Source organism: Lontra canadensis, unplaced genomic scaffold, assembly GCF_010015895.1.
Source record: "Lontra canadensis isolate GAN:19392208 unplaced genomic scaffold, GSC_riverotter_1.0 scaffold88, whole genome shotgun sequence".
Lineage (NCBI taxonomy): Eukaryota > Metazoa > Chordata > Mammalia > Carnivora > Mustelidae > Lontra > Lontra canadensis.
This window is the reverse complement of record NW_022631082.1, coordinates 595,488-623,300: the sequence shown is the minus strand read 5'-3', so window position 1 is coordinate 623,300 and position 27,813 is coordinate 595,488. Positions and strand designations below refer to the sequence as shown.

The 27,813-nt window shown below is 57.7% G+C and overlaps 1 protein-coding gene across 2 annotated transcripts; it reads right to left on the bottom strand.

Moving 5' to 3' along the window:
- Positions 1-15: 15 nt before the first annotated feature.
- On the bottom strand, positions 16-26,362 carry TJP3 (tight junction protein 3). 2 transcript variants are annotated; one of them, XM_032883558.1, is made up of 21 exons: positions 26,180-26,362; positions 15,597-15,653; positions 15,358-15,467; positions 14,530-14,632; positions 13,966-14,290; positions 12,660-12,763; positions 11,467-11,632; positions 11,089-11,197; positions 9,610-9,668; positions 9,303-9,369; positions 8,921-9,077; positions 8,121-8,229; positions 7,807-8,044; positions 7,480-7,691; positions 5,107-5,202; positions 2,518-2,588; positions 2,005-2,215; positions 1,821-1,921; positions 1,378-1,641; positions 531-577; positions 16-153 (listed from the first exon to the last, which is right to left on the bottom strand). In XM_032883558.1, the coding sequence occupies exons 2-21, from the start codon at positions 15,642-15,644 to the stop codon at positions 51-53; spliced, it is 2,700 nt and encodes an 899-aa protein (XP_032739449.1). In that variant the 5' UTR covers positions 15,645-15,653; positions 26,180-26,362; the 3' UTR covers positions 16-50. The 2 variants fall into 2 exon arrangements, with proteins under 2 accessions (XP_032739449.1, XP_032739448.1); XM_032883557.1 differs by lacking the exon at positions 26,180-26,362 and adding an exon at positions 19,520-19,704.
- Between the last annotated feature and the right edge of the window lie 1,451 nt (positions 26,363-27,813).

Sequence of the window (27,813 nt, the reverse complement as noted above, 5' to 3'; positions counted from 1 at the left end):
GGGGGGTGTGGAGAAGAGAGTATGGGTCAGCCCGGCCACCTGGGAAGGGGTCACAGGTCAGTGGCCGGACCCCAGTCATAGCCATCCTCATCAGAGGATTCCATATCTCGAGCTCGTGTAAACTTTTTCTTCAGGGCTTCCCGCCCATATGTCCTGGGGAATCAGGAAACAGGAAAGGCTGTGGGCGGTGGGGAGGCTTGAACTACCCTTACCTGAGGCTGACTCTCTGCTAGGCACAGCGTGTGTGGACAGAGATGAGCAGGACTGTGGATTTAGGGGTCAGCCCTCATTAACGAACCCCTACATATCCTTCAAAGCCCCATCTCATGTCTTGTCCTTCTGGAAGCTTTCCCACTCCTCTCAGGAAACGGACCCTGACTACCTGGGGTGGGACTGGCCCTTCTGCTTTCATCTCACCCACTAGGCTGGGAGCACATGAAAACAGCTTGGTTCCAGGTCCCTTCATCCCCTGAGCCTGTGTCCCAGGAAAAGGGGTGAGGGGCTCCAGTCTGGAGTACAGGAGCTCTTACCGCACACTGTCCTGTTGCCTTTGACCGTGGTGGGGGTGGCTGTCCACCTAGGAGGGGAAGAAAGGAGGTCAGCACTTCCCCCAAAGTGAGGTAAATTGGGATGAAGAGCGCCCCCCTCCCAGCTTCCCACCTTGGCCCAAGCAGTGCTGCCCACAGGCTCTCTCCTCGCTCACAAGGCCTGCAACTCCTCTCTAATTTTTAGTGAGAAGATATGCTGGGATGGGGGTAGGGGAAGACATTGGCTGAGATCCCCTAGCCTGTCAGCACAGGAGGAGTTGGGTTTCCTGTCTCCAGAATTCCTCAGAGGGCTGCTAGGAGTTCATAATCATGTATGGAAAGTGCTCAGGATAGTGCCTGCCCCATAAGCAAGCTTCTGTGGACAGTTGAGCAGGTCGGGTACTGCTCAACTCCTGGGAGAACATCATAGATGTGTACATTTTCACATTTAATTAAAGAGGGCCTGGAGGAAGGGGTACCTTTGTCAGATTTACAGAAAGGCACTTTGGGAGCTGAGGCAGCCTCACAAAGAATACTATATGTAAATATTTGTTATTAGTAAACACCCAAGTCGTATGGGCTGGGACTTGGGTAAGCGCATTCAATTTAAACCACTGCCTTGTGATGTGGAGATTGATCTATTCCATTGGATCCCAGATAAGGAAACACTGCGGTTAAAACATTTGTTTAAAGTTGTTCAGTGACTCACGGGTTCAAATAGCCTAGATCTGGGTCTGAGACACTTCTGTTTGTTAATATCCTGGGGGGAAACAGGCCCTCCCCCACCCTGGGGTGTGTCTCAGCCCCATCCCAAGACCCCTGGCAGGGCCACCCCCGTGTCCTTGCTCACCTGGGCCCCTTGAGGACTGGAGGCTCTCCCATGATCCCGAAGGCTCTGGGGCTCATCCGCCAGAACGGGCTCCGAGGACCGGGCCAGAGCTGGCGCTGGGGGACCCTCGTCGACGTCCGTGTGGGGCCCGCCCTCGCCGTCTGTGTAGCCCTCGCCGTCCGTCTCATAGTCGCTGTTGACCCGGCTGTCACAGCTCAGATCCGCGGAGCTGTCCGCCAGGCCGCGGTGCGGGAGCTCCAGGTTGTCGTCCGAGGAGTCGTCCAGCTGTGGGGCGGGGCGCCCAGGCTGAGCCAAAACACCCCCCAACCAGCCAGGCCCTCCCTCATCTCAGACCAGATCCCCGACCCCAGACACCAGCCTCCGATCTCAGTCCCAAACCAGGTCACGACCCTGACCTCAGGTCAAAGCTGGACCGGGGACAAGCCTCCACCCCTGACCCGCACCTGGTCCTCTGCGGTCCAGATGGGCCGGGTCTGCTGCTCGCGGATGATGGCCTTGAGCTCCTGGTACCAGCCGTCATTCGTGCCATGCAGGGGGATGGTGGCTGCGGGGAGAGGGGGCATCAGCGCGGCGGGGAGCCTCGGCCCGGCCCCATCGCCTGCCCCCGCTCCCCGGCTCCCAGCCCACCGGTGAAGAGGTGCTCGCTGTGCTTCCGCAGCTCCCGGGCTTGCGCGTAGAGGCGCCGCGAGCTGCGGCGGGACGCGGGCGCCAGCCACTGGCGCAAGGCCTTGAGGGCCGGGCGGCTCTCGGGGGCGCAGAAGACCACGATGGGGTAGTACTGCACGTAGTTGAGGCGTTCGATCGCGGACGGCGTCACATCCAAGAGCGCATGCTTGTTCTGGGCCCAGCCCACGTGGAGGCGGGAGCGGGGGCGGCGGCGGAGTGGGGGGCGGCAGAGGAGTCGGGGGCGGGTGGAGGAAGAGACCGCAGAGACAGAAACACCGAGACAGAGCGGAGACGGGTCAAGAGGCAGGTGAAGAACAGCTCATCAGAGATGCGTGTCCGGGGCGAGGTCCAGGTGGAGCCCAGCCTCGCACCGCAGGTCCTGCAGGGGCGGAGATGGCCCAGGGCTGGCCTGTCCCTCCCAAGCCCCCACATCACAGCATCTCCCCGAGGGGCGCTGCGGGAGTCCCTGCTTACTTTCTCCGCGATCGTGCGCACGGTGTCCAGCTTGATGATCTTGGAGGGTCTGTCGGTCCTCAACACACTGTCTGTGGCGGGGAGAGAAGCCGGGGGCTTCGGAAGAGCGCTCGCCAGCAGCCCATATGCCAGCCCACCTGCCCCTCCCCCGCTCAAGAACCCACCATGGCTCCCCGTCGCCCGGAGAGCATAACGGCCGCAGCTCCTCGAGCCTGGCGCCTGACGCTTCACTGCGCTCAGTCTCCCTCTGACCGTAGCCTACGCTGCTACTGACCCACTGGGAAACAGCCTCGGGGACAGAACGTCACTGGCTCAGGGTCACGAAGCCAACAAGGGGCAGGGGGAGGAGCCTGATTTGGGGTCTGTGTTCCAGACACTGGCTCTCCCAGACTTGACCCCAACTCCAGGCCTTTGCTCAGACTGTGGAAGAAGCCTTGTCTTCAGTCCTCCAGGACTTGAGAGGGAGCACTGCTTCCTCCAGGAAGCCCTCTAGCAAAGCCAGGCAGCTGAAGGAGGAGACACGCCCTGCCCTGGGGCGTGGAGGGGAGGCTTTTCTTTTTTAATTGTTATAAAATGTGCATAACATAAAATGTGCGTAACATAAAATGTACCACCTCAACCGTCTCTAAGCGCACAGCTCAGCGGCACGAAGCACACTCACGCTGTCATCCCTACCCTCCATCTCCAGAACTTTCCATCTCCCCACACTGAGACACTGTCCCTGTGAAGCACGGACTCCCCACCCCTGCCCTAGCCCCGGCTCCCACCGACTCCTGTCTGTGTAGACGGGACTCCTCCTGGGGTCCTGCGGGATGAGTCCTTCTGGGTCTGGCTGCTCTCGCTGAGCCCAGTGTCCTTGGGGTCCCTTCATGTGGTGGCAGGTGTCAGGGTCCCTTCCTTTCTAAGGCTGGACCGTGTTCCCACGTGGGGATGGACTGCGGCGTGTTTACTCATTGGCCCTGGGTCGTGTCCACAGTTTGGCCACCGTGGACAATGCCACTGGGAACTGGGGGGGTGGGGGGCAGGGGCAGCATGACCCCTGCCCTTTACTTCTCTCGGGTGTAGACCCAGATGTGGACTCGCTGGCTGGGTCAGATGGTGACTCTGTGTTTAACTTTCTGAGGAGCTGCTAACTGTCCTCCCCAGTGGCCGCCCCCTCCGTTCCCCAAGCCATGCACGAGAGCTCCGACTTCCCACATCCTCATCCCTGCGCTCTGTTGGCTTTGACACTATGGCCCTCAGGACCCTGGAGCCTCCTCCTGCGGCCGAGTTCCTGTCCCACAGGCCCTGCGTCCCAGATTGCTCTTGGAAAAGCCTCCTGGAAGGCTGCTGAGCCCCTGGGGAAGGGAGAAGGCCAAACGGACACCTCCTGAAACGCTCACACCTCCCGAGGCAAGAACCCCGCGCCCGGGAACCCCAGCCATGAGCCGCTGTCACAGACACATCTGGTGAGCACAACAGGCCCCATCTGAGAGACGGGGAAGGGAGGTCTCAGGGAGGGCACGCCACCAGCTCGGGGCCACCCAGCCATGAGGAGCAGGAAGGGATTTAGGACACTGACTCCCCAGCACTGCTTCAAGTTGACAGGTGCCCGTCTAACGGCCTCTCTCCATCAAAGGACCCTCCGGCAGCTCGATGAGCTGTTGTATCTGCAAAAGCCTCTCCCCCTCCTGTGGGGGCTCCTGACCGAGATCTCAGCCCCATGGGGCTCTGCGCGGAGGCTTTCTGTGTTCAGTGCGTGCACTCTGCAAACGTTTCTTGCTGAACAGCAGCCGCAGGCAGGATGTAAGTCAGCAGGCGTGGCTGTCTCCCAATAAAACTTTATTTGTAGATGCTGAGATTCGAAGTTCATTAGCATTTTCACGTGTCACAACATTTTTCTTTTCACTTCTCTTCAACCATTTAAAATGTGTAAGTACGGGGCACCTCAGTGGCTTGGTGGGTTAAGTGTCTGACTGGGGATTTTTGGCTCAGGCTGTGATCTGGCGGTTGTGAGATCGAGCCCTGCAACGGGTTCCCTGCTCATGGGGAGGTCAGCTTGAGATTCTCTCTTTCCCTCTAACCCCTCCCCCCTTGCATGTGAGCCCACGCAGGTGCGCGCGCTCTCTCTGTAAAAATAAATAAATCTTTAAAAAAATCTGTAAATACCATTGTTAGTTAGCAGGCTGTATTAAAGCTTAGCTGATGGGCCAGATTTGGTCCAGGAGCTTTAATCTGCTGACCCCCTACGCTAGCTTGTTTCTGGAGTGGCTAATTTGGGGCCTCCTCAGGGGAGCGTCTCTCTTGTTCAATGCTGTGTTGGTGGCTCAGTAAATATCTCATCCACGAATGAAGGACCGGGTGGCACGCTGGCTGCCTGGTGAGCTGTGTTAAGAAGGATTCTGAGGCTCTATCTGGACAAAGAGCGCCAAGATTGATTCCCGATGTCGGACCCCCAGCATTAGAGGTGTGCTGGCGCCTCATGTGCTCACGTCTCCATGGGCTGCCAACAGCCCGGCCATCAAGCTGCTTTGGCCCCAGCAGCGGGCAAAGTCTTGTCAAATGACCCCGCCCCCCACAACAAGGCCGCTGTAGGACCTGTGTTCTCACCTGCGATTTCGAACTGGTCAGGCATCTCAGCAGTCAACTTCTGCATCGCGATGTCCGCCACGGGCCCCAGGATCACCACCGGGCGCTTGAAGCTGGCTGAGGGGCAGCGAAACGACAACAATCAAGCTCCCATTTGTAGTGAAGACTGCTAGATCTAGCCAGGCCCATGGCCGCTCAGCTAAAGACTACATCTCCCAGCGTCCACTGCGGGCAAGGACAGCCATGTGACTGCATCCCGGCCAATGGGGTGCAAGCACGGTTGATGGGTGCTGTTCCGGGTTGTATCCTTCCGGGAAGGATAGGAGCCCTCTTCGCCTATCGGCCTTGCCTCTTACTTAAAAAGAGGCGTCTTGGGGCACCTCGGTGGCTCAGTGGGTTAAAGCCTCTGCCTTCGGCTCAGGTCATGATCCCAGGGTCCTGGGATTGAGCCCCGCCTCAGACTCTCTGCTCAGCAGGGAGACTGCTTCCTCTATCTCTGCCTGCCTCTCTGCCTACTTCTGATTTGTGTCAAATAAATAATATAAAAAAAAAAAAAAAAAAGAGGCGTCTTGTTTGTGTCTACGGGTGTCACGTGGGGTCCATTAGAGCCACCGAACCTAGCTAACTCAGTGGTCAGCAAACTACAACCCAGGGGCCACATCCGGCGCACCCCCTGTTTTATGAATAAAGTTTTATTGGAACACAGTCACATCCGCTCCTTTAGGTATTGTCTCTGGCTGCCTTCCTGCAGAGCTGAGTCCTTCTGATGGACACTACCCAGCCCACAAAGACTAAAACGGTGCGTCTCTGACCTTGTACAGGAGGAGTTTGCCAATCCCTGGACAAACGGATGCACCATTTTAGCCGGGAGGAAACTGGCGCAGAGGGCACCCTGGCAGGAGAAAGGGGGTAACCAGCACCCCCCCTTTGTATCCTGACTCTGTTCTTGTTCTCTTCTCCTGGACTCCAGGTCTTTCTCTCTCTCTCAATACCTCGATACATTCAGATTTCTAAACATTCCTTGGTCAACATTAAGTTGGTAGCTTTTTATTTTTTAGTCTTTCTCAAAAAATAAGTTTTTCTCCTCTCTTGGACGTTGGAGGGGCAACTGCGGAGCAGCTCAGCCCATTCCCATCCCTCTGGCAGATTTTTTTCTTTTAAAGGTCTCTGCACCTGCGGTAATTCCTTCTCCCCCCAAAGCTGTGGGCAAGGGCTCGCTTCCCCGCTGCAATCTGGATGGGCCCGTCTCTGCACCAGCCCAGTGCTCAGAGGAAGGATCTATGATCTACACGCTGCTTTTGTGTGTATTTCTGAATATTTGATTGATTTCTTAAGATTTTTAGCTTTTTTGAAATTAACTTTAAAAAATATACATAACCTAAAATTTACATTTTACTCTACATTTGAAGGTGTGCGGTTCAGGAGCACTCAGTACATTCACAGGGCTGTGCGGCCACCACCCCTAGTTTCAGAATATTCTCATCACCCCATCAGGAGTCACCCCCCCGTCCCCTCCCGAGGCCCCATGAGCCCCCTTCCCGTCACTGGAGGAGCCTGCTCTCGACGTGTCACGCACGTGGACTCACACCCCCTGTGGCCTTCTGAGTCTGGTTCCCTCCCTGAGCGTCCTAGGCTTGAGGTCTGCCCCCAGGGTGGCGCGCTGGGGCATCTCCCTCCTGCTGGGGCCGAGCGACGTGCCCGTGCGTGGGGGACACACTGTGTTATATCCCTTCATCTGCTGAGCATTCGGTTGTTTCCAAATCTGGGCTGTTGTGAATCACGCCGCTGCGAACATGCGCGTGCACGTTTGGGTCTAACACCTGCTCGCGGTACGCGTGTATTTTAAAGGGTGTCTGTTTAGCGCCGGCAGCACCCACAAAATGTGCAGCCCCCACTCCCCCACCCCGCTGTGCTGCCTGGTGCCACGTGTGGCTCCGGAGAATTACAACGCGGCTGGTCTGAACCAACATGTGCTTTGAGTGCAAAATACACACCAGATTTCGAGCACGGTGCACGCACAGAAAAAGATGCGAAATATCTCCCTGACAACTTATAATTCTATTATCTATTAAAACGATACTTTGGATACATTAACAAGACACCTTATTTAAACTATCTGTAACCATTTCTTTTTTGATCATATATGTGGCTAATTCGACTGGAAATAGGAATTAAATTTTTTTAAGGAAAGAAGCCCTCTCCTGTTTCCTCTGGCTCCCTACAATAACCCCAAATGGGTATTTTTGGTGGGAGGAGATAGATGAGGATGGGGGCTTCCGAAGAACACGTGGTCCACAAATTCAGACTATCTTATGAGCCTTCCTCCTGGCCCCACCCCCTGGCCCCGGCCCCGCCCCCGGTCCCCCAGCCCCGCCCCCCGCCCTGGAGACCCACCTTCTTGCAGCACCACGCGTTCGTAGGGCGGGTAGTGCCCCTGCCTGGTCAGAGCGGACAGGTCCTCGCGGCTCCGATGGGTGGTCTTCTTGGCTCCGCGCCGAAGGCCCCGCAGCCGCCAGAACTCGGCCCGCGCGCTGGAGCCCCCGGAGGCACCCGGCCCGGCCCCCACGGCGCGCTGGGCCTCCTCCAGACTGGCCAGCTGCTCCGCCCTGGGGAAAAGCGGGGGGCTGGTCACTGAGGGCGGCAGAAAAGCAGCCCGGGGACGGTGCGCGGCGAGGCCGTGCCCGTCTGCGGCGGGGCAGCCGAGGCCGAGGGGCGGCGCACCTGCTCTGGTTGGGGATGATCCCCCGCTCCTGCTCCCGGAGGTCGCGCCCCATGCGCACCGCCAGCCAGTGGCCCCCGCGGGCGCGGCTCTGCCCAGGGCCGGGGTACAGCGTGTCCAGCACGTGGAAGACGTCCCCGCGGGTGAAGCCCAGGCCCAACGGTGGGCTGGCCTCCAGCTCGAAGTGCGTGCGGATGTAGAAAGAGTCGCCCACGCGGGACTGCACCATTTTCCGGAAGACTGCGGACAGGGGAGGCTCCGTGAGCGCCTGGGGGGGCCGCCCGGCCCCAGCCCTCCGGGCCACACACACACTCACTGTCCTGCTTCTGCTGTGTCACCAGCGTCACCTCCTCGCCCGGTGGCAGCCCCAGCAGGAACTGCACAGCCTCCTCCCGGGTCAGGTTCCGGAATGGCACATCATTCACCTGCCAGGAAAGGGGCACGAGATGCGACGCAGCCCCAGCCGCCCCCCACTCCCGGCGCCAGGCATCCCAGCTCCGCCCCTGGACAGAGTCCCCTCTCAGGAGGAAGATAGCGGGGACTGGACGTGGTGCCCCGCTGGCAGGGGCGAGGGGGCCCGGGACAAGGACACCCAAGGCGGTTAAGATTATAAAATGAGTGTAAGGAGGTGATGGTTGTAGGGGCAGGAAAGGCACCAGGACGACATGACCCCGCCAAAGCGGTGGCCCAGATGAGCCATGTCCCGGTCAGCAAGGTCGTGATCCGGCCAACAAGGTCATGACGCTGCCAGGGAGGCTTTAAAATGTTCAAATTTTAAATTTGAACATTTATTTGGTGGCTCAGTGGGTTAAAGCCTCTGCCTTCGGTTAAGGTCATGATCCCAGAGTCCTGGGATCCAGCCCCTCATCGAGGTCTCTGCTCCGTAGAGAGCCTGCTTCCTCCTCTCTCTCTGCCTGCCTCCCTGCCTACTTGTGATCTCTTGTCTGTCAAATAAATAAATAAAATCTTTAAAAAATAATAAATAAATAAATAAATAAATAAAATGTTCAAATGTCCGTTGGGGGGTGTGACCAGCCCGCGGGGCGGGCACAGGGGAGGACACACGGGCAGGAACAGACCCGGGAGCTGCACCCACTGCTGGCCATCCCCAATCACCTGCAGAATCTGATCTCCCTCCTGGATGCCCTGCTCGTCAGCCGGGCTGCCCTCCTGCACCCCCGACACGAAGATGCCCACGTCATTGCCCCCAGCCAGCCGCAGCCCAATGGTTGTGCCCTTGGGAAAGCGGACGACCCTGGAGTCGGGACTGTACCTGGGAGGGGAGGCAGAGGCCGGGTCAGGCTGGAAGGGGAGGGGGGGGGCATGCTGGGCGTCCTTGGGAGAGCCCCCACCCCTTCCAGGCCTCAGTTTCCCAAACGGCCCCATATGGTAGCCACATCAACAGACTGGGGCCAGAAGGCAGGACTGTGTGTCCTAGAGAGGCGGCCCCTGGATGTGTGGGCCTTGGGCCAGTGGGCTTTCTTTCTGGGGGACATACCCCCGGTCCTCCACGCTCTGGCTGCTGGACACCCTGTAGATGTCGTAGCTACTTGGTCTCGGGGAGTCTGAAAGGGAACAGCAGTCTCTTTCCAAAGCACATGGACTGGTCCAGCCGCCATCCCACTGCTGGATGGCCTCCCCACCCTACAGTGCTGTCACTCAGCCCTCTACCCTCCCCAGGGAGCCATCCCTGACCTCTGAGGCCCATGCCAGCCTCTCCCACCCTGCCTGGCACAGCCTTACTGGCTGGGATCAGAAAAACCAGAGGGACGCTCAGAGTCATCACCCTTCCCCCATCAGCTCACCTGGTTCCGAGACGGTTCTGGAATCCACCGAATTTTCCCGCTGAGGTGGGGGGCTCTCCCTGGAGGGGAACAGACTTGGGGTGAAATGGGGGTGGACGCTGAGAGGCGACTGTTGGAATTCTGACTTCTCTGCACCCGGGTTCAACTCCTGGTCCTGCTCCTTCCCAGCTGGGAGACCATGGGGGCCGCTGCTCTCTCTGGGCCCCAGGGATGGCTACAGCAGCCATGTGAACTAGTTGGGGAGGGGATCACCCACCCTCAAACCCGATGTCCTAGGGGGCACCGTGGCTGTAACCCGCAAAGATCACGCATCATAAGGGACCCGCCAAGCCGCCCCAGCTCCGGAATCTTGGACATGGCGTGAGGACATTTCCTTGAGTTTGGAGCTGCTAGGCTTTGGGGCAATTTGTTACACGGCCGCAGATAACCCGCAGATAACAGAGAGACCCCCTGCCTCACAGATGCGGGATGCTTAAGCAGGATGCCCACTTTCTTATCCCCACCTGTTGGGTGCTTAGGTTTTTAAAGACTTTTATTTATTTGGTTGACAGAGAGACACACAGCGAGAGAGGGAACACAAGCAGGGGGAGTGGGAGACGGAGAAGCAGGCTTTCTGCTGAGCAGGGAGCACGACGAGGGGCTCGATCCCATTACCCTGGGATCACGACCTGAGCCAAAGGCAGACGCTTAACAACTGAGCCACCCAGATGCCCCTGGGCACTTGAGTTTTTAGGCATTGAATTGTGTCCCCTCAAAATTCATCTGCTGAAGTCCTAATGCCCCCACCCCTTGTCTGCGTGGAACAGTCCTTGGAAACAGGGGTGTTGTGGGTATAACGAGCGGAAAGCAGGTCCTACCAGTAAGAGCAAGGCGTACCCTGATCCCTTGTGACTGGTGTCCTTATAAAATGGGGACACTTGGACACAGAGCAGAGGGGCACAGAGGGGAGATGATGTGAAGACGGAGAGGAGGTGGACCCCTCCTAGGGCGGCCGGCGGGTTGGGGGGGGCTACTGGAAGCTACCGGAAGCTAGGAGAGAGCCCCACCCCCACCAGTGAGCCTCCAGAGAGATCGTGGCCCCTCCCACGCCCTCCTGTGATGTCCTAAGCCCTCGTGTCCGAGGCACGTTGTCACAGCCGCCAGAGGACACAATGCAAGGTCATGGCCCCCGTCCCCATCTGTAATCAACGTCACAAGGAACAGGAGCCCTCCGACCTCGGCACACATCTGTGGCTTTTGTGCCCCGAGAGAAAATCCCTAAAAGTACATGATGCGTTCTGGAGTCTTCTGGGCTGTGATGTGAAATTCAGTTCCTTCTGCATTAAAGTCAGGCCATAGCAGGACCCAGAGCCAGTCATGGGGGCAGGGAGGACTATGGGTGGACAGGGGAAGCCTCTTCCAGGCAGGCCGCCAGGTGCAAAAGATGTATGTGCCCATGTTCCCCTCTGGCTCGACCCTTCTGGCCGAGGGGGTACATACTCCGGGGAGTCGGTTTGGCTGGCGTCCAAACTCCGTCGCGCGTGCCGGGGTGGCGGTGGGACATGGGAGGGCGGCGCCTGGGACAGCTCCGAGCCGAGGTCCGAGATGTCTGCAGGGCAGAGCATGACCCCTCAGGCCTCAGCCCGCACCTCCCAGACTAGATCCATTTCACAGAGCGAAACATCAAGGCCCCTCGCAGCAGAGGGGCCCAGACCAGTCAGCCTCCAGCCCTGACTTACTGTGTGGCCTTGGGCAAGTTTCTGTCCCTCTCTGAGCCTCTCAGGAGCGAGGCTCGCCAGTCCCCTCCAGGCTCTGCCTGGTACTCTCTGCCTCCCCTGCCCTCCACTCAACCCCCAGGGCCTGCTTCCGGCCCCTCACCGTCCAGGAGGGAGCTGTCGCTGTTGCTGTCGCTGACGGCCGGTGGGATGTTCACCAGGAACTGCCCTTGGTCCCTGAGCACCAGGAGAGTCAGCTTCCCTTCTGACTTCTCTATCAACCGCCGTGTGTCGCTCAGAGACAGATTCTTGCTGGACACACCATTGATCTAAAAGGGGCCAGGAAGGAAGAAGACAGGAAGGGAGTTAATGCAAAATTGGGGATACCAGAAACAGATAGTCTGTGCGGTGTGTGTGTGGGGGGGGTGGTTAGACACACATAATACCCAGGAATTCATAAGAACAGCCAATCTCAAGAAGAAATAATAGAACTGGATTCCTCCTACTCCGAGGAGACCATGCCCGGAAGTACCTCCCACAAGAATTCCAGAATCGGCCAATTTTCTGAGGGGCAGGGTGGGCACTAAGGGGAAATTAGAAGCAGGTTGACTCCCCATCTTCCTAGAAGGGGAACTTCTCAGGAGACCCAAGGAACAGTTAGAAACAAGTCTAAATAGGGAACAGGGAATAGATAGCCAAAGATACTAGAAGACAATTGTAGGAGATACTAGAAACAGACATTTAGAGGTGTGTTAGAAACATAATTTGGGGAAGGATTTAAGGTCCTCTCCGGGGCGCCCCGGGAATCCCTTTCCAACATTTCCCCAGTGGTGTGTCTGTTTTCATCTACCCTGGGGATTGTGAGTTTCTCATCCCCCCTGCTGAGCTACCTATTTCTAGCATCTGCCCCAAACCACTAGAAACAGACAATTCCTCTGGGTCACTAGAAACAGGTAACTCTGAAGAGGCTCTTGAAGCAATCCACTGGAAACGGTTTGGAAATCAAACACCAGGAATCACTAGAAACAGGTTTTCAGAAAAGGAATCTGGAAAGAAACCAGCTCTAAGGCAGAGCCATGCCTCTAAGCCTGGCCTCTGGACTGTCAGCACCGAACACCCAGGGCAAGTTCTGGAATGAGTGCCGTGGCCAGCGCCCCCATGGGATTCTGGGAATACTGGAACCTGATATTTGGCCGTGTTAGAGGAGAGGATGGGGGCAGGAGGGAGCCTGCGTTGTCCTCTCTAACCTTTGGGAAACAGGCAACACCCAGGAGGCCCATGGTTCCAGCCAGCTCTGCTGACCTTGCCGGTAGCTGGGTCTCCCTGTCCTGTCCCCAACAGGAGGTCTGGGCTCACCTGTAGGATGAGGTCACCTTCCTGCAGCCCACGGTTCCTGGCGGCCAGGCCCGAATCGGTGATGTGCTTGATGAAGATCTGACTGCCCAGGGTGACCCCGAACTCTGTGGGGGGAGGAGGGAAACTGAGGCAGGGCCTGGGGTCTGGGCTGCGGGCTCCTCTCAAGCTCAGACTTCTCACCTGCCCTCAACCCTCCCGCCGGCCTTCCGGGCCACCCACCTGAAGGGAGAGCTCGGGCCCCCTCCATGCCACCCTGGGGCTGTTCTGACAACCCACCAGCCAGGATTGTGATGTCAGCACAGAAGGTCACGGCCAGGGGCCTGAGAAGGAACAGCGCCCTGGTCCCCACTCCCCAACGCCCTGCTCCATCACCCCACGGATGCTACTAATGACATCACCACCAGGGTTCAGGATGTGACCGTTGCTATTAAAATCCCAGGGTGGGGGACCCCTGGGTGCTCAGTCGGTAAAGTGTCTGCCTTTGGCTCAGGTCATGATCTCAGGGTCCTGGGATTGAGCCCCGCTTCGGGCTCCCTGCTCAGCGGGGAGCTTGCTTCTCTCTCTCCCTGCTCTCGTGTTCCCTCTCTCTCTCCCTCTCAAGTAAATAAAATCTTAAAAAAATAATAATAATGATAAATAAAATTCCAAGGTGGGGACAGATGTCCTGGTGCCATTTGTCACATCATTACATTTAGAATTCTAAAGTCCCAGTGCTGCCATGGACTCGAGATAGGGCTAGAGGTCACGTCCCTGTTGGTGGCACAAAGGGGATTCAGTGATCGTAACACTCCATCCACGTCACGGTATGTGGACTCCCTGGGGCCGCTCAAAATTGTCACAAACTTAGTGGCTTTAAAATAATACCGATCTGCAGTCTTATAGTTCCGGGCTCGAAGTTCTAAAACCTGGGCGCAGGCAGGGCTGGTCCCCCCGGGGGCCCCAGGGAGACCCGGCTCCTGCCCTTACCTGGCCCGCGGGCCGTCCCCCCAGCTCCCCGCTAGCAGCGCAGGGTCTGCCCATCTCTGGGACCCCCGCCCTCTGCCTTCCTCTCATGAGGACCTCATGGGGATCCCAGGCCCCCTGGGAACCCAGGGTCACCCTCAACTGGGCAGGCGTGACAAGGTCCCCTCTGTCGCAGGAGAGGACACATCCACAGGTCGCGGGGTCCAGGCCGGGCACATCGGTGGGGGCCTTTACTTTGCTGACCACAGGCCATGCAGGATGGGGGCCAGCGCAGTGGTGGCGCCCCTCAGTGGGAACTCTGCACAACCCCCCGGCTGCCAACGCGCCCCAGCCGTGGGCTCACCTTCGCTCTCGCGCTTCCGCACCAGCACAGATTTCACGGGCCTCATGCACACATCCTGCCGTGGCAGCCGCTTGAAGCCAGACACCAGGGCCAGCCCATTGGCCTCAGAGCTCGCCCCGGGGCTCCTGCGCCCGTGACTGCCAGCCCGGCTCCGGCGGCCCGCCCTTGGCCGGCGCGAACGCTCATCCCAGGAGCGGCCGGAGCCACTGGACGTGTCCCCTTCATAGCCGCGGCCGTGGTCGGCCTCATCGGAGTCCCGATGGCCCCGGCTAGAGGGGCCGGTCTTGGTGGCAGGCAGCTGGATCTTCCGGGGACGCTTCACCGTCTGTTAGGGGAGGAAGCGGGGGCCGGCTCAAGGCTCTGCCCCCATCCACTGGGTGGTCCCAGGGGACCCTGGCCCCCTCTCTGGGCCTCAGCGTCCAAGCTGCGAAATGGGGACAAGAGTCCACTTGCTTGTAGAAGCTTTTACTCAGACTTCCCCTGGGCTACAGGACCAGGTGGGGCTCGGGCTGGGGGAAGAGGCAGCCCCTCGCCCAGGGGCTGCCCCCCCGACCCCCCACTCACAATGTTGGCCAACTTCGTGCAGGTCTTGAGTATCTGAATGGCAAAGGTGGAGGTGACACTCTCCATGGAGACCCCATTCACCATGACGATGTGGTCCCCCAACCTGAGGGAGGGGGCTGGGTCTCAGGGAGGAGCCCTCACAGGGGAGCCCTCTCCTCAGGCCTTCCCTGGGGGCTCCTGACACTTCCCCCAGTGCCCCACTTTGGGGTGGGCACCCCCAGTTCTGCAAGGCCTGCTTCTAATCCGCTGCGGTCCCATGTCTCATAAAGACCTTAATCGTTCTGGATCTCAGTTTCCTCATCTGTAAAATGGGGCCAATCATAGATGCTTCTATAATAATAAAATGCAACCACAGAACAGGAGCTATGGTTATAATGGGTGTCTCCATACCCCTCATTTCTTCTGTGCATCCCCTCTTCCTCTGTCTGGGTTTCAACATCTCTTTCTCTCTCTGAAGCTGTTCCTTGAGTCTGGGCTGAACCAGATCACCCATCAGTCACTCAGGTCCCTGAGCCATTTTCCCCAACATAACTCCCCAGAGCTTCCTGCCCCCAAAGGCTCAGGACACTGGGTCTCCCTCCAGCCAAAACAGCCTTCCCAGTCCTTTCATTCCAGGAATGCCTGGGGCCACTATGACCCTCAGAGCTACATCAGAGGACTAGAAAGTGCATTGGGGAGAGGGAGGGCCACATCGCTAACTCGGTCCTGCCACCAGCTCCAAGCCCTGTGTTGCCAGAGCTAGAAGGCAGCAGGCACTGTGCTGGCTCCTCGCTTTGGCCCACATGGGTCCCTCCTCTCAGCCAGCACCCCTGCTGCCTCCCTACTCACCGCAGTCTGCCCTCTGCTGGTCCCCCGGGCAGCACATCAGACACAACCACAGACCCACTGGGCCGGTCTCGGCCGCCAGAGATCGCAATGCCAAAGCCTCGCTGGGGGTCCTAAGAGATGAGGAGACGTGGGATGAGCGTCTGCTTCCCCTGGGGACAAAGATTCTCCCATCTAGTCAAGTAGCCCCGGATCAATAGGACGTTCCTGTTGGTGGCCACACGGGGAGAGGGAGGCCTCACCTTACAGAGCGTGGCTGTGTGCTGTTCCCAAATGGTCAGCTCCTCCATGTCCAACACCTGGAAGGAGGGGATGCAAGGTAGGTGTGAGGCCATGGCAGGTCCACTGAAGCACTTGAGGGTCCCCTACCCGGGTGGGGAGCTCGGGTCTGACACTCCCACCGTCCAAGCCTGTGGGCAAGTGGCCACCTCTCTGGGGGCCTCAGCTTTTGCATCTGCGAAGTGGGTCTACGTCAGGGTTCTCAGTGGGGACTGCTCTGCCCCCCAGAGGATATCTGGAGACATCTGTGGTCATCATGACTCCAGGAACTGGGCAAGTGGGGGCCAGGGGTGCTGCTCAACCCCCGCAGAGCAGGGCAGTCCCCCACAGAGAACAATCCGGGCCCAAATGTTCATATGCCAAAGCTGAGACCCCGGTTTAAGTGAACCATACTGGTAAGAGCGGAGAAGGCAAATGCCTGGGGGATCGGGTCTGGGGGGACCCAGGCCTGGGGGTCAAGCCAGTTCTGCCAGGCAGAGGGCATGCATTCCGCTCCGGCCCCCCGGGGCCTCCTCACTGTTCCTCCAATACCTGGGGCCTTTGCACACGCCGTTCCTTCCTCCTGGAACTCTCTTTCTCCCAGATCTCCACCTGACTCCTCCCTTGGCCTCCTGTTCATCTTGGCTCACGTGTAACCTTATTGGGGTGGCCTCCTGACCCCCCTGTTCAGAACAATAAGCCCTCCCACTCCACAACAGACCCCCTTAGCCACCCTGCCCCAACACGGTTTCCCAATTCATACAACCTGGGACCCCTTGACTTTCTAGATTTTTTTTGATCTGTCCATCTCCCCTCTCTAGAAAATCAAATCCGGAGGGCAGAGATTTTTGTCTGCCTTGTTCGCAGTGGAGTCCTGATTCACAGCAGGGATTCAACAGCTGTTGAAGGAAGGAAGGGAGGAAAGAAGGAAAGGACGGGCTTTCCTTGTGCCGAGGACTTTGCATGTCCTATCTCATTTAGTCCACTCACTGAAGGGAGCTTCTATTATCTATTATCCCTGTGTTCCAGAGGAGGAAACTGAGGCACAGAGCGGCAAAGTCACCTGCCAAGCCAACAGAGCTGACGGAGGTGGAGGCTGGGGAATGTGGACCTACCAGATCGTGGATGGGAAGGCAGAAAGGAGGACCCCCCCAATTCAGTGGCCCTATTTCCCTGGGGTGCCTGGTAGAAAGGACCTCCCTCCCCAGCCCGGCACTGCAGGTGGGTGATTCTCTGGGCAGAAAATCCCTGCGCTGGCGGTTGCTGCCTGGTTCCCGGGAGAGCAGCATTCCTGACTCCCAGGGAGAGGGGCATGGGGCGGAGGAGAGAGGAACAAAGCCCAGGGCGGGGCCTCCCAGGCACTCCAGGCTCTGCTACCGGGAGCGAGAGCGGGAGTGGGAGCAGGAGGGAGAGGGCAGCGCTCACAACCGAGACTCAGCCCCCTTGGCTGGAGGTGGTCCTGGAGCCACTCCCAGCCTTGGCTTCCCCTGCTGTAAAATGGGTTGCCCTTCATTCCCGCTGCCCATTCTTTCAGGGCTGAGGCACCCCTGGAGCGAGGCACGGAGGAGCCACATGCCAAAGGCAAAAAGAGCCTCCGCACCCCTTCTGCCCCCCTCCCAAGACGCAGCAGGTGTCTCTTTCCTCCTCTGCACATTGATAAGAAAACCTGTTCCTAGGGCTTTACACACACCAACTTGCTCAATCCAGAGGGGCCCTAGGATGTGGCCTCCTCCAAAAGGAGAGGGAAGGATGGCCCAGAGAGGTCCAATACCACGCATGAGGTCACACAGGCGATGGCGGACCCAGGCAGCCTGTCCCACACCCCTGCTCCTCACCACAGACCCCAGCCCTCTTCTGCTTCATTCTTCTTTTCTCCAGAAACTTATTTTTCAAAACATTTTACTTGGCTTCGATTTTGTGCTGAATTTGGATTTGTGCTGAATTTGGCCCCCCAAATTTGTATTTCCTGGCCTTCTTCTAAGAAACAGCCCCAGGGAACCAGGGCCCCCAGGGGACAGGTGCAAGTGGCCCAGGCTTGTCCTGTCTTGCACGGGGTTCGTGCCTCCTCGGTTGTCAGAGGCCTTGACTAAAACCCAGAGGGCCAATCCTAGCACCACCCCCCCGGCCCCCCTCAGCCCAGTTCACCTCTACGGTTTTCCCCGATAGACCCCTGTGCCTAACACACAACCCCAGGATTTGCGCACGGTTAGCCCTTGCCACTCCGGGTCTCGGCTCCAAAGCTGCCTCCTCAGGGAGCCAGCCCTGGCTAGCCAAATTTCCCTGGCTCCCTATCACTCTTCCGTGTTTCATTATGTTTTATTCATGGCATCCAAATCGTCTTAAAATATCCTGTGTGATCATCAGTTGGCAAGTTTCTGGTCTTTCCCCCTGGGCTGTGAAGGCTGGGTGAGCCCGTCTCTTTGCACACTCTGGTCATGGCCCTTGGGCCATGGCCCTCCTGGGCCCTGCGATCAGCCTCTGCTCAGAGCCTTAGCACGAATGATACTCTCTGGCAAACTCCTATTCAACCTTCATAGCCCCAGTGCCATTGTCTCCTCCTTCAGGAAATGAGTCTTCAGTGGCCGCATACACACATCTCACATCCTTAATTACTGGAATCTGGAATGTCCCTGTGCACTATGTCCCATACACCCCTCTAGTCTGGGGCATGCTGGTGGGCAGGGCTGGGGGCCCAGGGACCCCAGCATCGTCCCCACAACACCAGCAGGGAGACAAGAGTTTGGGGGAACGAGTGAACGGTGACATGAAAGGTCTATTCAGCTAGGAGATCAACGGTGTGTCAGGAATTCCTAGACCCCTCAGCCAGTGACCCATCTGGGAGAGCCCTGAGGGGGCGGGCCGCACCTGCTTCCCCACGCAGAGCCCCAGGCCGGTGACAAACAACAGAGGGGAGGAGGAGTCGCCCAGAGGGGGCAGGTCAGGTGGTACCAAGTCACACAACCCCAGGCACTAGGCTCCGGGACTGCAGTCCTCTCTCCCCCGCCCCGCCCCCAGCTCCGGGAACAAAGGTGGGGGAGGCCGGAAAGGGGGCCACAAACAGGCGAGTTGGGGAGGGGATTCTGGAAGCTATTTCCCCGCAGCCAGGAAGAAAGCTGGCGGGAACCTTAGGGCTCGGGCAGTGTGGTCTGGGCCAGCCATATTTTCCCCCCGGGCCTCAGTTTACCCCACCCCCACCCCCGCGCGATCTCCCACCCAGTGCGGACACCGTGAGTCGGTGTAAGCTCCATCTCTGGAGGGCGAGGTCCCCCCAAATAGAGAAACAGAGATCCCCTCCCTCCCAGCAGGTTTGCTCTTGTGGAAAAGGGGCATCTCGATCCCTGTCTCTGGTGTCCCAGTATACAGCAAGCGCCCAATACATGGTGGTTGCTTCTCCAGCAGCTTCCTCGCTTTCACTGAAGCCACCCCAGCCCGCAAAAGAAGTGATCGCTGCCGTTCCACTGTGGCTCAAACCTAACTTGAGGGAAGACCGAGGGAGCCCGGCGCAAACATCTTCACAAGGCACCCAGCATGTGCCAAGCGCTTAAAACACATTTTTCTCCTAGGATCCTCCCTACGCCCTTCTTTTAAAACGGTCACCAATTTTATAGGCGAGGTACAGAGAAGCTTTGTTTCGCGGGCCCAAAGTTATACAGAAAAGTCAGGATTTGAACCCCGGTCTACCGGGTAACGAGGAGGACCCTGGGGCAGGCAAAGCCCCCAGAGACTGCTTTTGGACATCAGCGGGCGTGAACGCCCCTCGCTGCGCAGCCTCGGGCTAGCCACGCTATTCCTCTGGGCCTCAATTTCCCCATCTGTAAGCTGGGGTGATCTGGGGTCCTGGGTCCAGGTCGCAGCCCCCACTCCGGCTAGATTCCCCTCCCCCTCCCGCCCTCGGCGGGCTACTCGCCTGGAATCTCACGGCCATGGTCCACCCCCGGGACTCTCCAGCGCCCCTGCCCCTGGGGGGCCTTGGAAACGGTCACTCGGTCCCCACCTTGGGGTGAGGGAGGAGGCTGGGGAGGCTGGCGGCGGAGAGTGGCCGGCCCTCGCCCTTCTCCAGCCCGCTCCGCGGCTCCCGGTTGCACCTGCCCCTCTTCCTCCTCCAAGTCCCCTACCGGCCCCGGCCCCGCCCCGACACGCCTCCGGGACGCCGCGGAGGGAGGCCGCCTTCGCCCCCGATCGCGGGATCCAGGCGCCGGGGCGGGCGAGCCAGGCCGGGTTTTCCACCCGGCTGAGCCCCGGCAGGCCGTCGGGGCTGGAGACCCGCCCGGCAAGGCTGCCGCGAAGACCCGGCAAAAATTCCACCGCGTTTCCGAACGGAACCTGTGGTTCAACATCCGTGGACCTTTCGGGAATCAGGTGGGACCACAGCAGCAGGAGCAGGTTCAGTGCCGGAGACGTCCAGAACGGAGCGCTAGCCTTTCTCGGGGCGTCCCGTCGCCGGGAGCTTTACCCCCATTACATAGAGGGGAAACTGAGGCCCGGTGACGTCAGCGGCAGGGACTTATGATGCATGGAGGGGCGCTGGAGCCGCCACTCCGCACTGGCCCGGGCCCCCAGCCGAGGAGGGCGGGGCTGGTGGGAGGAAATTCTGGGAGCAAAGGTCAGGCTTCCTCCTCAGCCTCGGAAGATGAGATCTAGGAAGGACCGGCCAGGGCAGGAAGACCTCCCCTGGGGAAGGTGAGGGCGAGAGGAATCATCTGGGTGGGCGGGGCTGACGGTGGCTCCACCCACACCTTCCTTCCGGCTATATTTACCTTGACACCCAGCTGTCTGGGTGGCACCTCAAGCCAAGGTCGAAAGGGCAAATCGGGGCGTATGCTTCCCAGCCTCATCCAGTCCGTGCTGGCAGAGTGGAATCCCACCCACGCTGTGGCGCAGAAAGTAGGGAAGAAACGAGGAAACTGGGGGATCAGGAAATGCTTCCCGGAAGAGGGAGCATTGCAGCTGGGGTTTTGAAGGTTGGGTAAGAGTTTGCCAAGTAAACAGGATGATATAATACAATCTTTGAGCCCCCCCCATGATTTCTTACCCCTCCCCTCTTCAGTTCTCCCCAAAACACGAGTCCGCCAGAGCCCAGCCCGCCAGCATGGGCCTCTAAGCATCTCCAAAGTTCCCCCAAGACGGTAAGCCTTGGCAGAAATCCATCTGAGGACCGACTCCAAACCTCGGGTCTGGAGGGGAGAGCTCCGCTTTTCCCCAATATGATCTTTGGCCACCAGCAGGCGGTACACAAAACCATTTTAGGTAGAACAAGGTCAAACTTTTTTTTTAAAATAGCTGTGTATTTGTTTTAATGAGTCATAGGAAAACATAAGTGAGCTCCCCACTGACACGCGTCCATGGGTGTTGGTGGCTGTGAGGGCCCGGGAGTGGCCCACGTGTGGGGAACACCCCGAGCTCCTGCTTCACTAGAGACCTCAGCCCCAGTATCAATGGACTAAAGGGGTTCTATGTGCGGTAATGAGGCTCCCGGCTCACGTTTATCGAGAGTTTTCTTCGCTGCAATTATACATAATGATGGGCCTTAAGCCCACTATTCCAGACACCCTCGAGCCGGATCACTTTAAGGACATAAAAATCTGCTTTTCCCCAATCTACTTCATTCTTGCATTCATTGTTTTTATTCAGTCATTAACGCAAGAAAGTGCCTCCTGCTCTAGGCCAAGTACCTAAGCGGGAACCCAACTGACTTCCTATCCGAAATGTCAGTGCCAAATTCAACCAGGAGGGGGCAGTGCGGGCATGGCGTGAGGGAGGGAGCATGCCTTGGACAGCAGGGTCCCCGAACTAACCCTGGGATGACCCTGCTCCGTCTTTCCGAGTGCCTAGGGGGGGAACTGAGGCCCAGACAGAGAGCCGGGGCTGGACAGAGGTCCTTGAGAGTGGTGGCCGCAGGAGGGGTGAGAGCCTGGGGATGGGGCCCACGGAGGGGATTTGGGGCCCCGTGTACACCAAGGGCTGATGTGACAGACGCAGGAGAGCCAGATGATATTCGAATCGTCATGTAACATAAATAGAAAGTGCTACTGAGACTTGTGAGAGCATTGGGAGGGAGACACGACAGGGGCTGGGGGCTCAGGGAGGGGTTCCCCAAGGAATGGCACTCAAAGTAAGAACCGAGTTTAGGAGGAGTGCCCTGGGTGAGAGGCATCCAAGCAGAGGAACAATTACATCTAAAATAGATGAGGGAGGAGCCATGGAAAGATCTAGGTGTTCCAGGCAGAGGGTGCAAAGGCCCTGGGGCAGGACCACGCCTGGCACGTTGGCGGAACAGCCAGGAGGCACCGGAGCAGAGTGTTTAGGGGGGAGAGGGAGGAGGGAAGGGCAGGAAGAGGAAGGAGGAAGGTCATGCAGGGGCTTGGGGGCTCAGGTGAGGACTTGGGCTTTTACCCCCAGGGAGGACGGAGACCTGGAGGGCAGTGGGCACGGTGGGGGGAACCCTGATTTGGGTGATCGCAGGCGCCCCGTCGTAGTCACTGGGGGAGGACAGGCAGTGGGGGGCTAAGGCAGGAGCTGGGTACTAGGGAGGTCAAACCTGGAGGCCCTTGCAAGTTGTGGCTTTAAAACAAACAAACGTTTTATTTTGGAATCATTTAAAATTGACATGGGTGGGCACCTGGGTGGCTCAGTGGGTTAAGCCTCTGCCTTCGGCTCAGGTCATTATCTCAAGGTCCCGGGATCGAGCCCCACATCAGGCTCTCTGCTCAGCGGGGAGCCTGCTTCCTCCTCTCTCTCTCTGCCTGCCTCTCTGCCTACTTGTGATATCTCTCTCTCTCTCTCTCTCAAATAAATAAATAAAATCTTAACCAAAAAAAAAAAATTGACCGAGGGGCCCCTGGGTGGCTCAGTCAGTTAAGCATCTGCCTTCAGCTCAGATCACGATCCCAGGGTCCTGGATTGGAGCCCCTCATCAGACTCCCTGCTCAGCAGGGAGCCTGGTTCTCCCTCTGCTGCTCCCTCTGCTTCTGCTCTGTCAAATAAATAAATAAATCCTTAAAAATAAAATAAAATTGACTGAAAAGTTGTAAGTACAATTCTGCTCCAGATGACCCTCACCCAGTCTCCTCCAACACTAACATTTTCCAGGACCCCGGTGTACTGTCAGAACTAAGACACCAACATCCTACGGCACCATGAAACGAACTGCAGACTGCTCTCACGCGTGCTCATGTGCGCTCACACGCGCCTACGCGCACACCCAGAATGCTGACGTGAACTTACAGATGGACAGTAAGCCCGACGATTGCCACAGGGCAGTAATCAACAGCCTCTGTTGGACAAAATTTGTTTGCATTTCTATGGACAGCACGGTCTGGCATGCTGCTGCCGCTGCCCCTGCCGGTTTCCTCTAACTTACAGGGCGGGGAAACAGTTCCGAGGCCAGGAGAAGCGCAGATAGTTTTAGAGGATACCCCAAAGCCTGGCATTGATCGGATGCTCAATCGCTCTACAAACGCTAGGGAGCCATTGAAAGTTCTTGAGCTAAGGTCGCAGCTTATTAACTGCACATTTATTTATGGGATGATTTTTGGAAGATCTCTTCTTCCCACTGGCCTGTGAGCTCTACCCTCAGAGTATCCCAGGCACCTGGAACAGAGACTGGCATGCCGGAAGTGCTTAATAAATGAGTAGATAGCTCCTGGGGCGCCACCTAAGGTTCTGAGCAGAGGAGAAAGGCCAGTGCTGTGTGCCCTGGGAGGACACATTCCGGGTGGGGACTGCGGCGGGCCCAGCCACAGAGCACATAAGGACTGGCAACATGGGGGTGGGGGTCGTGGGGGAGGCTGTGCTCCTCCCCTGCAGCAGAACTCCCCCCCAGAGCTCTGGCTTCCTCCCGTGGTGGGGAGGGGGAGGGCCGGGTAGGGGTTCGTTCTGTGAGTCCCCCTCCAGTCACAGCCCACATTGCAATCTTCTAGAAGAGTCTACATGCCCCTCCTTACCTTCATTCCCCCCTATGCCACAGTGGTCTCCTTAAGGTGCCCCGGGACCCCCCACGTTGCCAAGCCCTGGGACATCCCTCCACCCTCCTGTACACGCTGCCCCTCCCCCCCTCCCCCTGACCACCCGGGCATAAGGAATGCATCCGACAAACCCCAAATGAGGCGCTTTCTGCAAAAGACCTGATCATCCCCTCCCGGTAGTGAAGGTCAAGGGACAAGGTCACGGCCGGGAGGAAGCAGAGGAATCCTGACAGCTGAATGGGCTCTTCCGTCCTAGATGAGGCCCCGAGGCAGAAAAGGAAATCCCTGCGCTCTGATGACAGCCTGTGCTCAGCTCCTGGTGAGGGAGGTGTTGGTGTCAGTCCTGGCCTCAGCACCCCGTGGTCAGGACTTGTTAGTGTTGGAGACCAGGTGAGGATCATATGGGGACTCTCTGAATTGTATCTACAGCTTTTCCGTCAATTTTAGATGATTCAAAATAAAATGTTTGGTCTAAAACCACACTTCGCAGGGCCTCCGCCTTTGGCCTCCCTGGTCCTCCTGCTCCTGCCCTCACCCCCAGGCTGTCGTCCCCACAGTGGCCACCAGAGGGTGTCCGGGAGCGCACGAGTCAAGTCCCACCCTCCTCCGCCCACAGCCCTCCAGGGCTCCCACCTCCCTGGGTCAAAGCCAATCTTCTGTGTGGCCCCCAACACCCTGCAGGACCTGCCCGGTCTCCTCCCTGTCCTCCCCTCCTCCCTCTCTTCTCTCCCATTCTGCTGCAGTCAGGTCTTCTGGCTGTTCCTCCAACATGCCAGGCCTGGTTCAGCCCCAGGACCTTTGCATGGGCTGTGCCGTCTGCCTGGAATACTCATTCCCCAGATAGTCACTTCCTCCATGTCTCCTCAAACGTCATCTTCACAAGTCTACCCTGATCTTTCTATTGAGGGTTGTAAAATACCTCTTTGACTGTTTCACTCCTGTCCCTGCTGCTTTTCCATATTTCCCTCCCTGTGACACTGACCAGTCTTTAACCCCGGATACAATTTCCTTCCTTATTATATCCTGTTTCTTGAATGTCTTCCTCTGCCAAAACACAAGTCCACAAGAGCAGGGATCTTCATTGGTCTGGTTCCCTGCTGAATCGCCAAGTCCCAAAAGGGCACCCGGCACACAGTAGGTGCTCATTAAAGCAAGTTCACTCCCTGGGCAGCCCTTCCTCCCAGCGGCGTCTCCCACTAACCTCAGCCCATTCCAAAGGGTGTCAGGCTCCTCCCTGAGCAAACACTGCTCGTCTGGCTCAAGGCCAGGCTGAGGAGGAAGAACAGGCACCCATCAGCGGACTTTCACCAGAACTCAGGGCCATGCGGAAGCCCTGGCCATGGAGGAAGGAATTTTATAAGATGCTGAGCCTGGAGTGTTGGTTGTTGGGGGTGGGGTGGTCAGGGGCAGCCTCCAGACCTCTTGCTCTCCTGTCTGCCTGAAATCCTGACTTTGCTGTGCAGTTGCGGGCAAACAGCTGTCCCTCTCTGAGCCTGAGTTCAACTTCTGTCTATTAGGAAGGAGGATGGGACATGGCAACTAGCTTGGCATTCTGAGTTCTGGTTTGGGGTGGGACCATTTACCCCAACCCCCCCGACTGAGAATCGATTACCTACACTCTCCTTTGCTGCTCTCAGCAGCCCTGGGTCGTGCCGACTCGAACTGTACCCATTTTACAGAGTGGAAAATTGAGGTTTTGATAGGAAAATTGGCTGGTGGCCGGATCTATCTGACTCCGTGGGTTTTCTCTCCAAATCCCAGGCAGGTAGGATTCTCACAGTCAAACTATATCCCCTTCCAATGCCACAGACTCCAGATTTGAAGTCTCTCCACTCCCCGGGAGTGACCCCCAATTCCAGACCAGGTGTATACCCCGAGACTCATGTGCCTGTACCTCCCTGGCCCCAGAGGGCCCTCTCTGTCCCAGACAAAGAGACTTGAAGTGCAATCAGACACCCGACTGGCCAGGAAGCTTTGTCTTGCGCTTTGGGGAGCAAATGACCCAGAAAAACCTCTTTCCTCTCCACCCTGTCCCCTCCGGGTTCTGGGCTTTTTTGACCTGGGGACCAACCAGCACCTTGCCCACAGGAGGATCTGCCCATTCCCCGCCCCCTATCTTGCTTTTCTCCATTGGCAAGTTTTGCCCAGAGAAGGAATCGAGACAAGCGAGATAAGCCCACTGCGGACCCCTCCCTGGCCCCCTGCAGGTCCCAGGAGTGGGGGAGGCACGTGCCACAGCCTGGAAACTTGGGAGTCTCTTCGGGAGTTCCACGAAGTGCTGCCTCACCTGCCGCCTCCCTACCCAGGCCTCCCCTTCTCGGTGTTGGGGGCTCAGAGGCCAGCCTTTGCCTCTTCTTCCTCCCTGGCACCACCTGGGGCAACAATGACCCTTTTAATTCTCTGGCTCCGGTGTCCTGGGCAGGTTGCCAGGGGCCGTAACTGCTAGCCAGATAATCCCTTAGAAACTATGTCAAATGCCCACACGGGAGTGTCTGTCTCCTGCTTTCCGGGCAGTTGAGGGGAGATGATGGCGGTCCCAGGACCCCGTGGTCAGGGAGCTGGTGCTGCTCTGTGCAGAGCAGAATGGGGAGGGGAGGACTTACCTGTCTAGGAGGCAGGATGGCCTCTGGGCAGGTGGCGGCAGCCAGGGCTCAGGTGCCCGCCTGGCATGGGGGTGGGGAGGGGCCCCGAGGTTTGAGCTCTGTCCTCCCCACTTGGTTCCCCAACTTTTCCTCCCTTGCAGAGGCAGCGTTCTGTCCCGTGGCAGGTGGAACCAGCAGGACAAGGTGCACAATGCCAGAGAGAGACAAGCTGCTGGTTGGGTGTGTGGCTTTGTTGCAAGGTGCTCTCACGTGGGAGCAGCTGGCCTTAACCCCTGCTAGCCCAGAGGCTAGGGACACTGAGGGACTGACTGCCCTGTTTGTGCCACTGAGCGCCAGGCCCTGGCATCAGCACAGGGACTGGAGCATACAGGCGGGTCCTCGGGAAAACGAACAGCTCTCAGCTCCCCTTCTCATGGCCCTCCTGGAACCTGGGGCTGACAAGCCCTTCCAGCAGGCGTTCCATCCCACAGATTACTACAGATTACTGGCTCCTTCCCGCTGGACAGATCTGAGTGCAAATTCTGCCAGTGCTTGGACTCCTGGATTCCTACCCTAGGAGTCTTCAACTGTTACCTTGCTGGGCAGCTTCGGGCAAGTTGCTGCGTCTCCTCAGTTTTCCCAGCTGAAGAATGGCAAGAACCCACCAGCCTCTGCTTCCTAAGACTGTTTCAGAAGTTGGATAAGTGAATGGGTGTCTGGACAGTGCTTATAGAACCATACTGGGTACGAAGTACGTCCACATCCTCTAGCCACTATCCATCCACAGGTCAGAAAGAAGAAGGTGCGGGTAGTTGTAAGACACACGTCAGATCTGGAAGGCTCGGCATGCAAAAAAAGGACATAAAATAACTCGTTTTTAATTTTGATTCCCACACCTAGAATGTTTTGGGTTAGGTGACATATATTGTTAAAATTAATCTTACCTATTCACTTTTCATGCTTCCAAATGTGGTCACTAGGAAAATTTAAAATGACATTTAAAGTTTTAAATTTAAACTGGCTTGCGTGGTCATTCTATTGGACAACGGGGGAGCAGGGGCTTAACGCGTACTATCCATCACGTTCTGTCGTCGTTGTATTGCATCTGTGATCTTTTCCAAGTATTTATTAGCACCGAAACTGCTCTGTGTCTCATGCCTGTTTATCTGTCTTCTCTAGGATGTCGCCTCATTGAGGTTATGGATTTTAGTCTTGTTCATTCCTGTGGCCTAGAACAGCATCTGGTACACAGTAGGTGCTCAATAAATATTTGTGGCCTGAATGAATGAGTGGATGGATGGATGGATGGATGGGTGGATTATGGGGAAGGGGATGGAAGGACCATGAGTCCTCCTACCAGGGGCACCTGGCGCTAATGGTAACAGCCGCCAGGGGGCGCCAGAAACCAGGTAACCGGCCCCAGCCAGGCAGCCTCAGTTTCCCAGCCTGCAAAATGGGAATCCAGGAGCAGGACCCTGTGAAAGAATGAAGTAGGAGAATCAGAAGCTGCGAGACCCCCGCCTGCGACCCCACCGGGATCCCTGCCCCTCCTCTCCTTTCCCTGCCCGAACTTCCGTGCCTCCCACAATGCCAGTTTGGGGTTGTTTTTCCCAATAACGCACTCACTCAGAAGGTCAAGTTCTCATGCAGTCTTG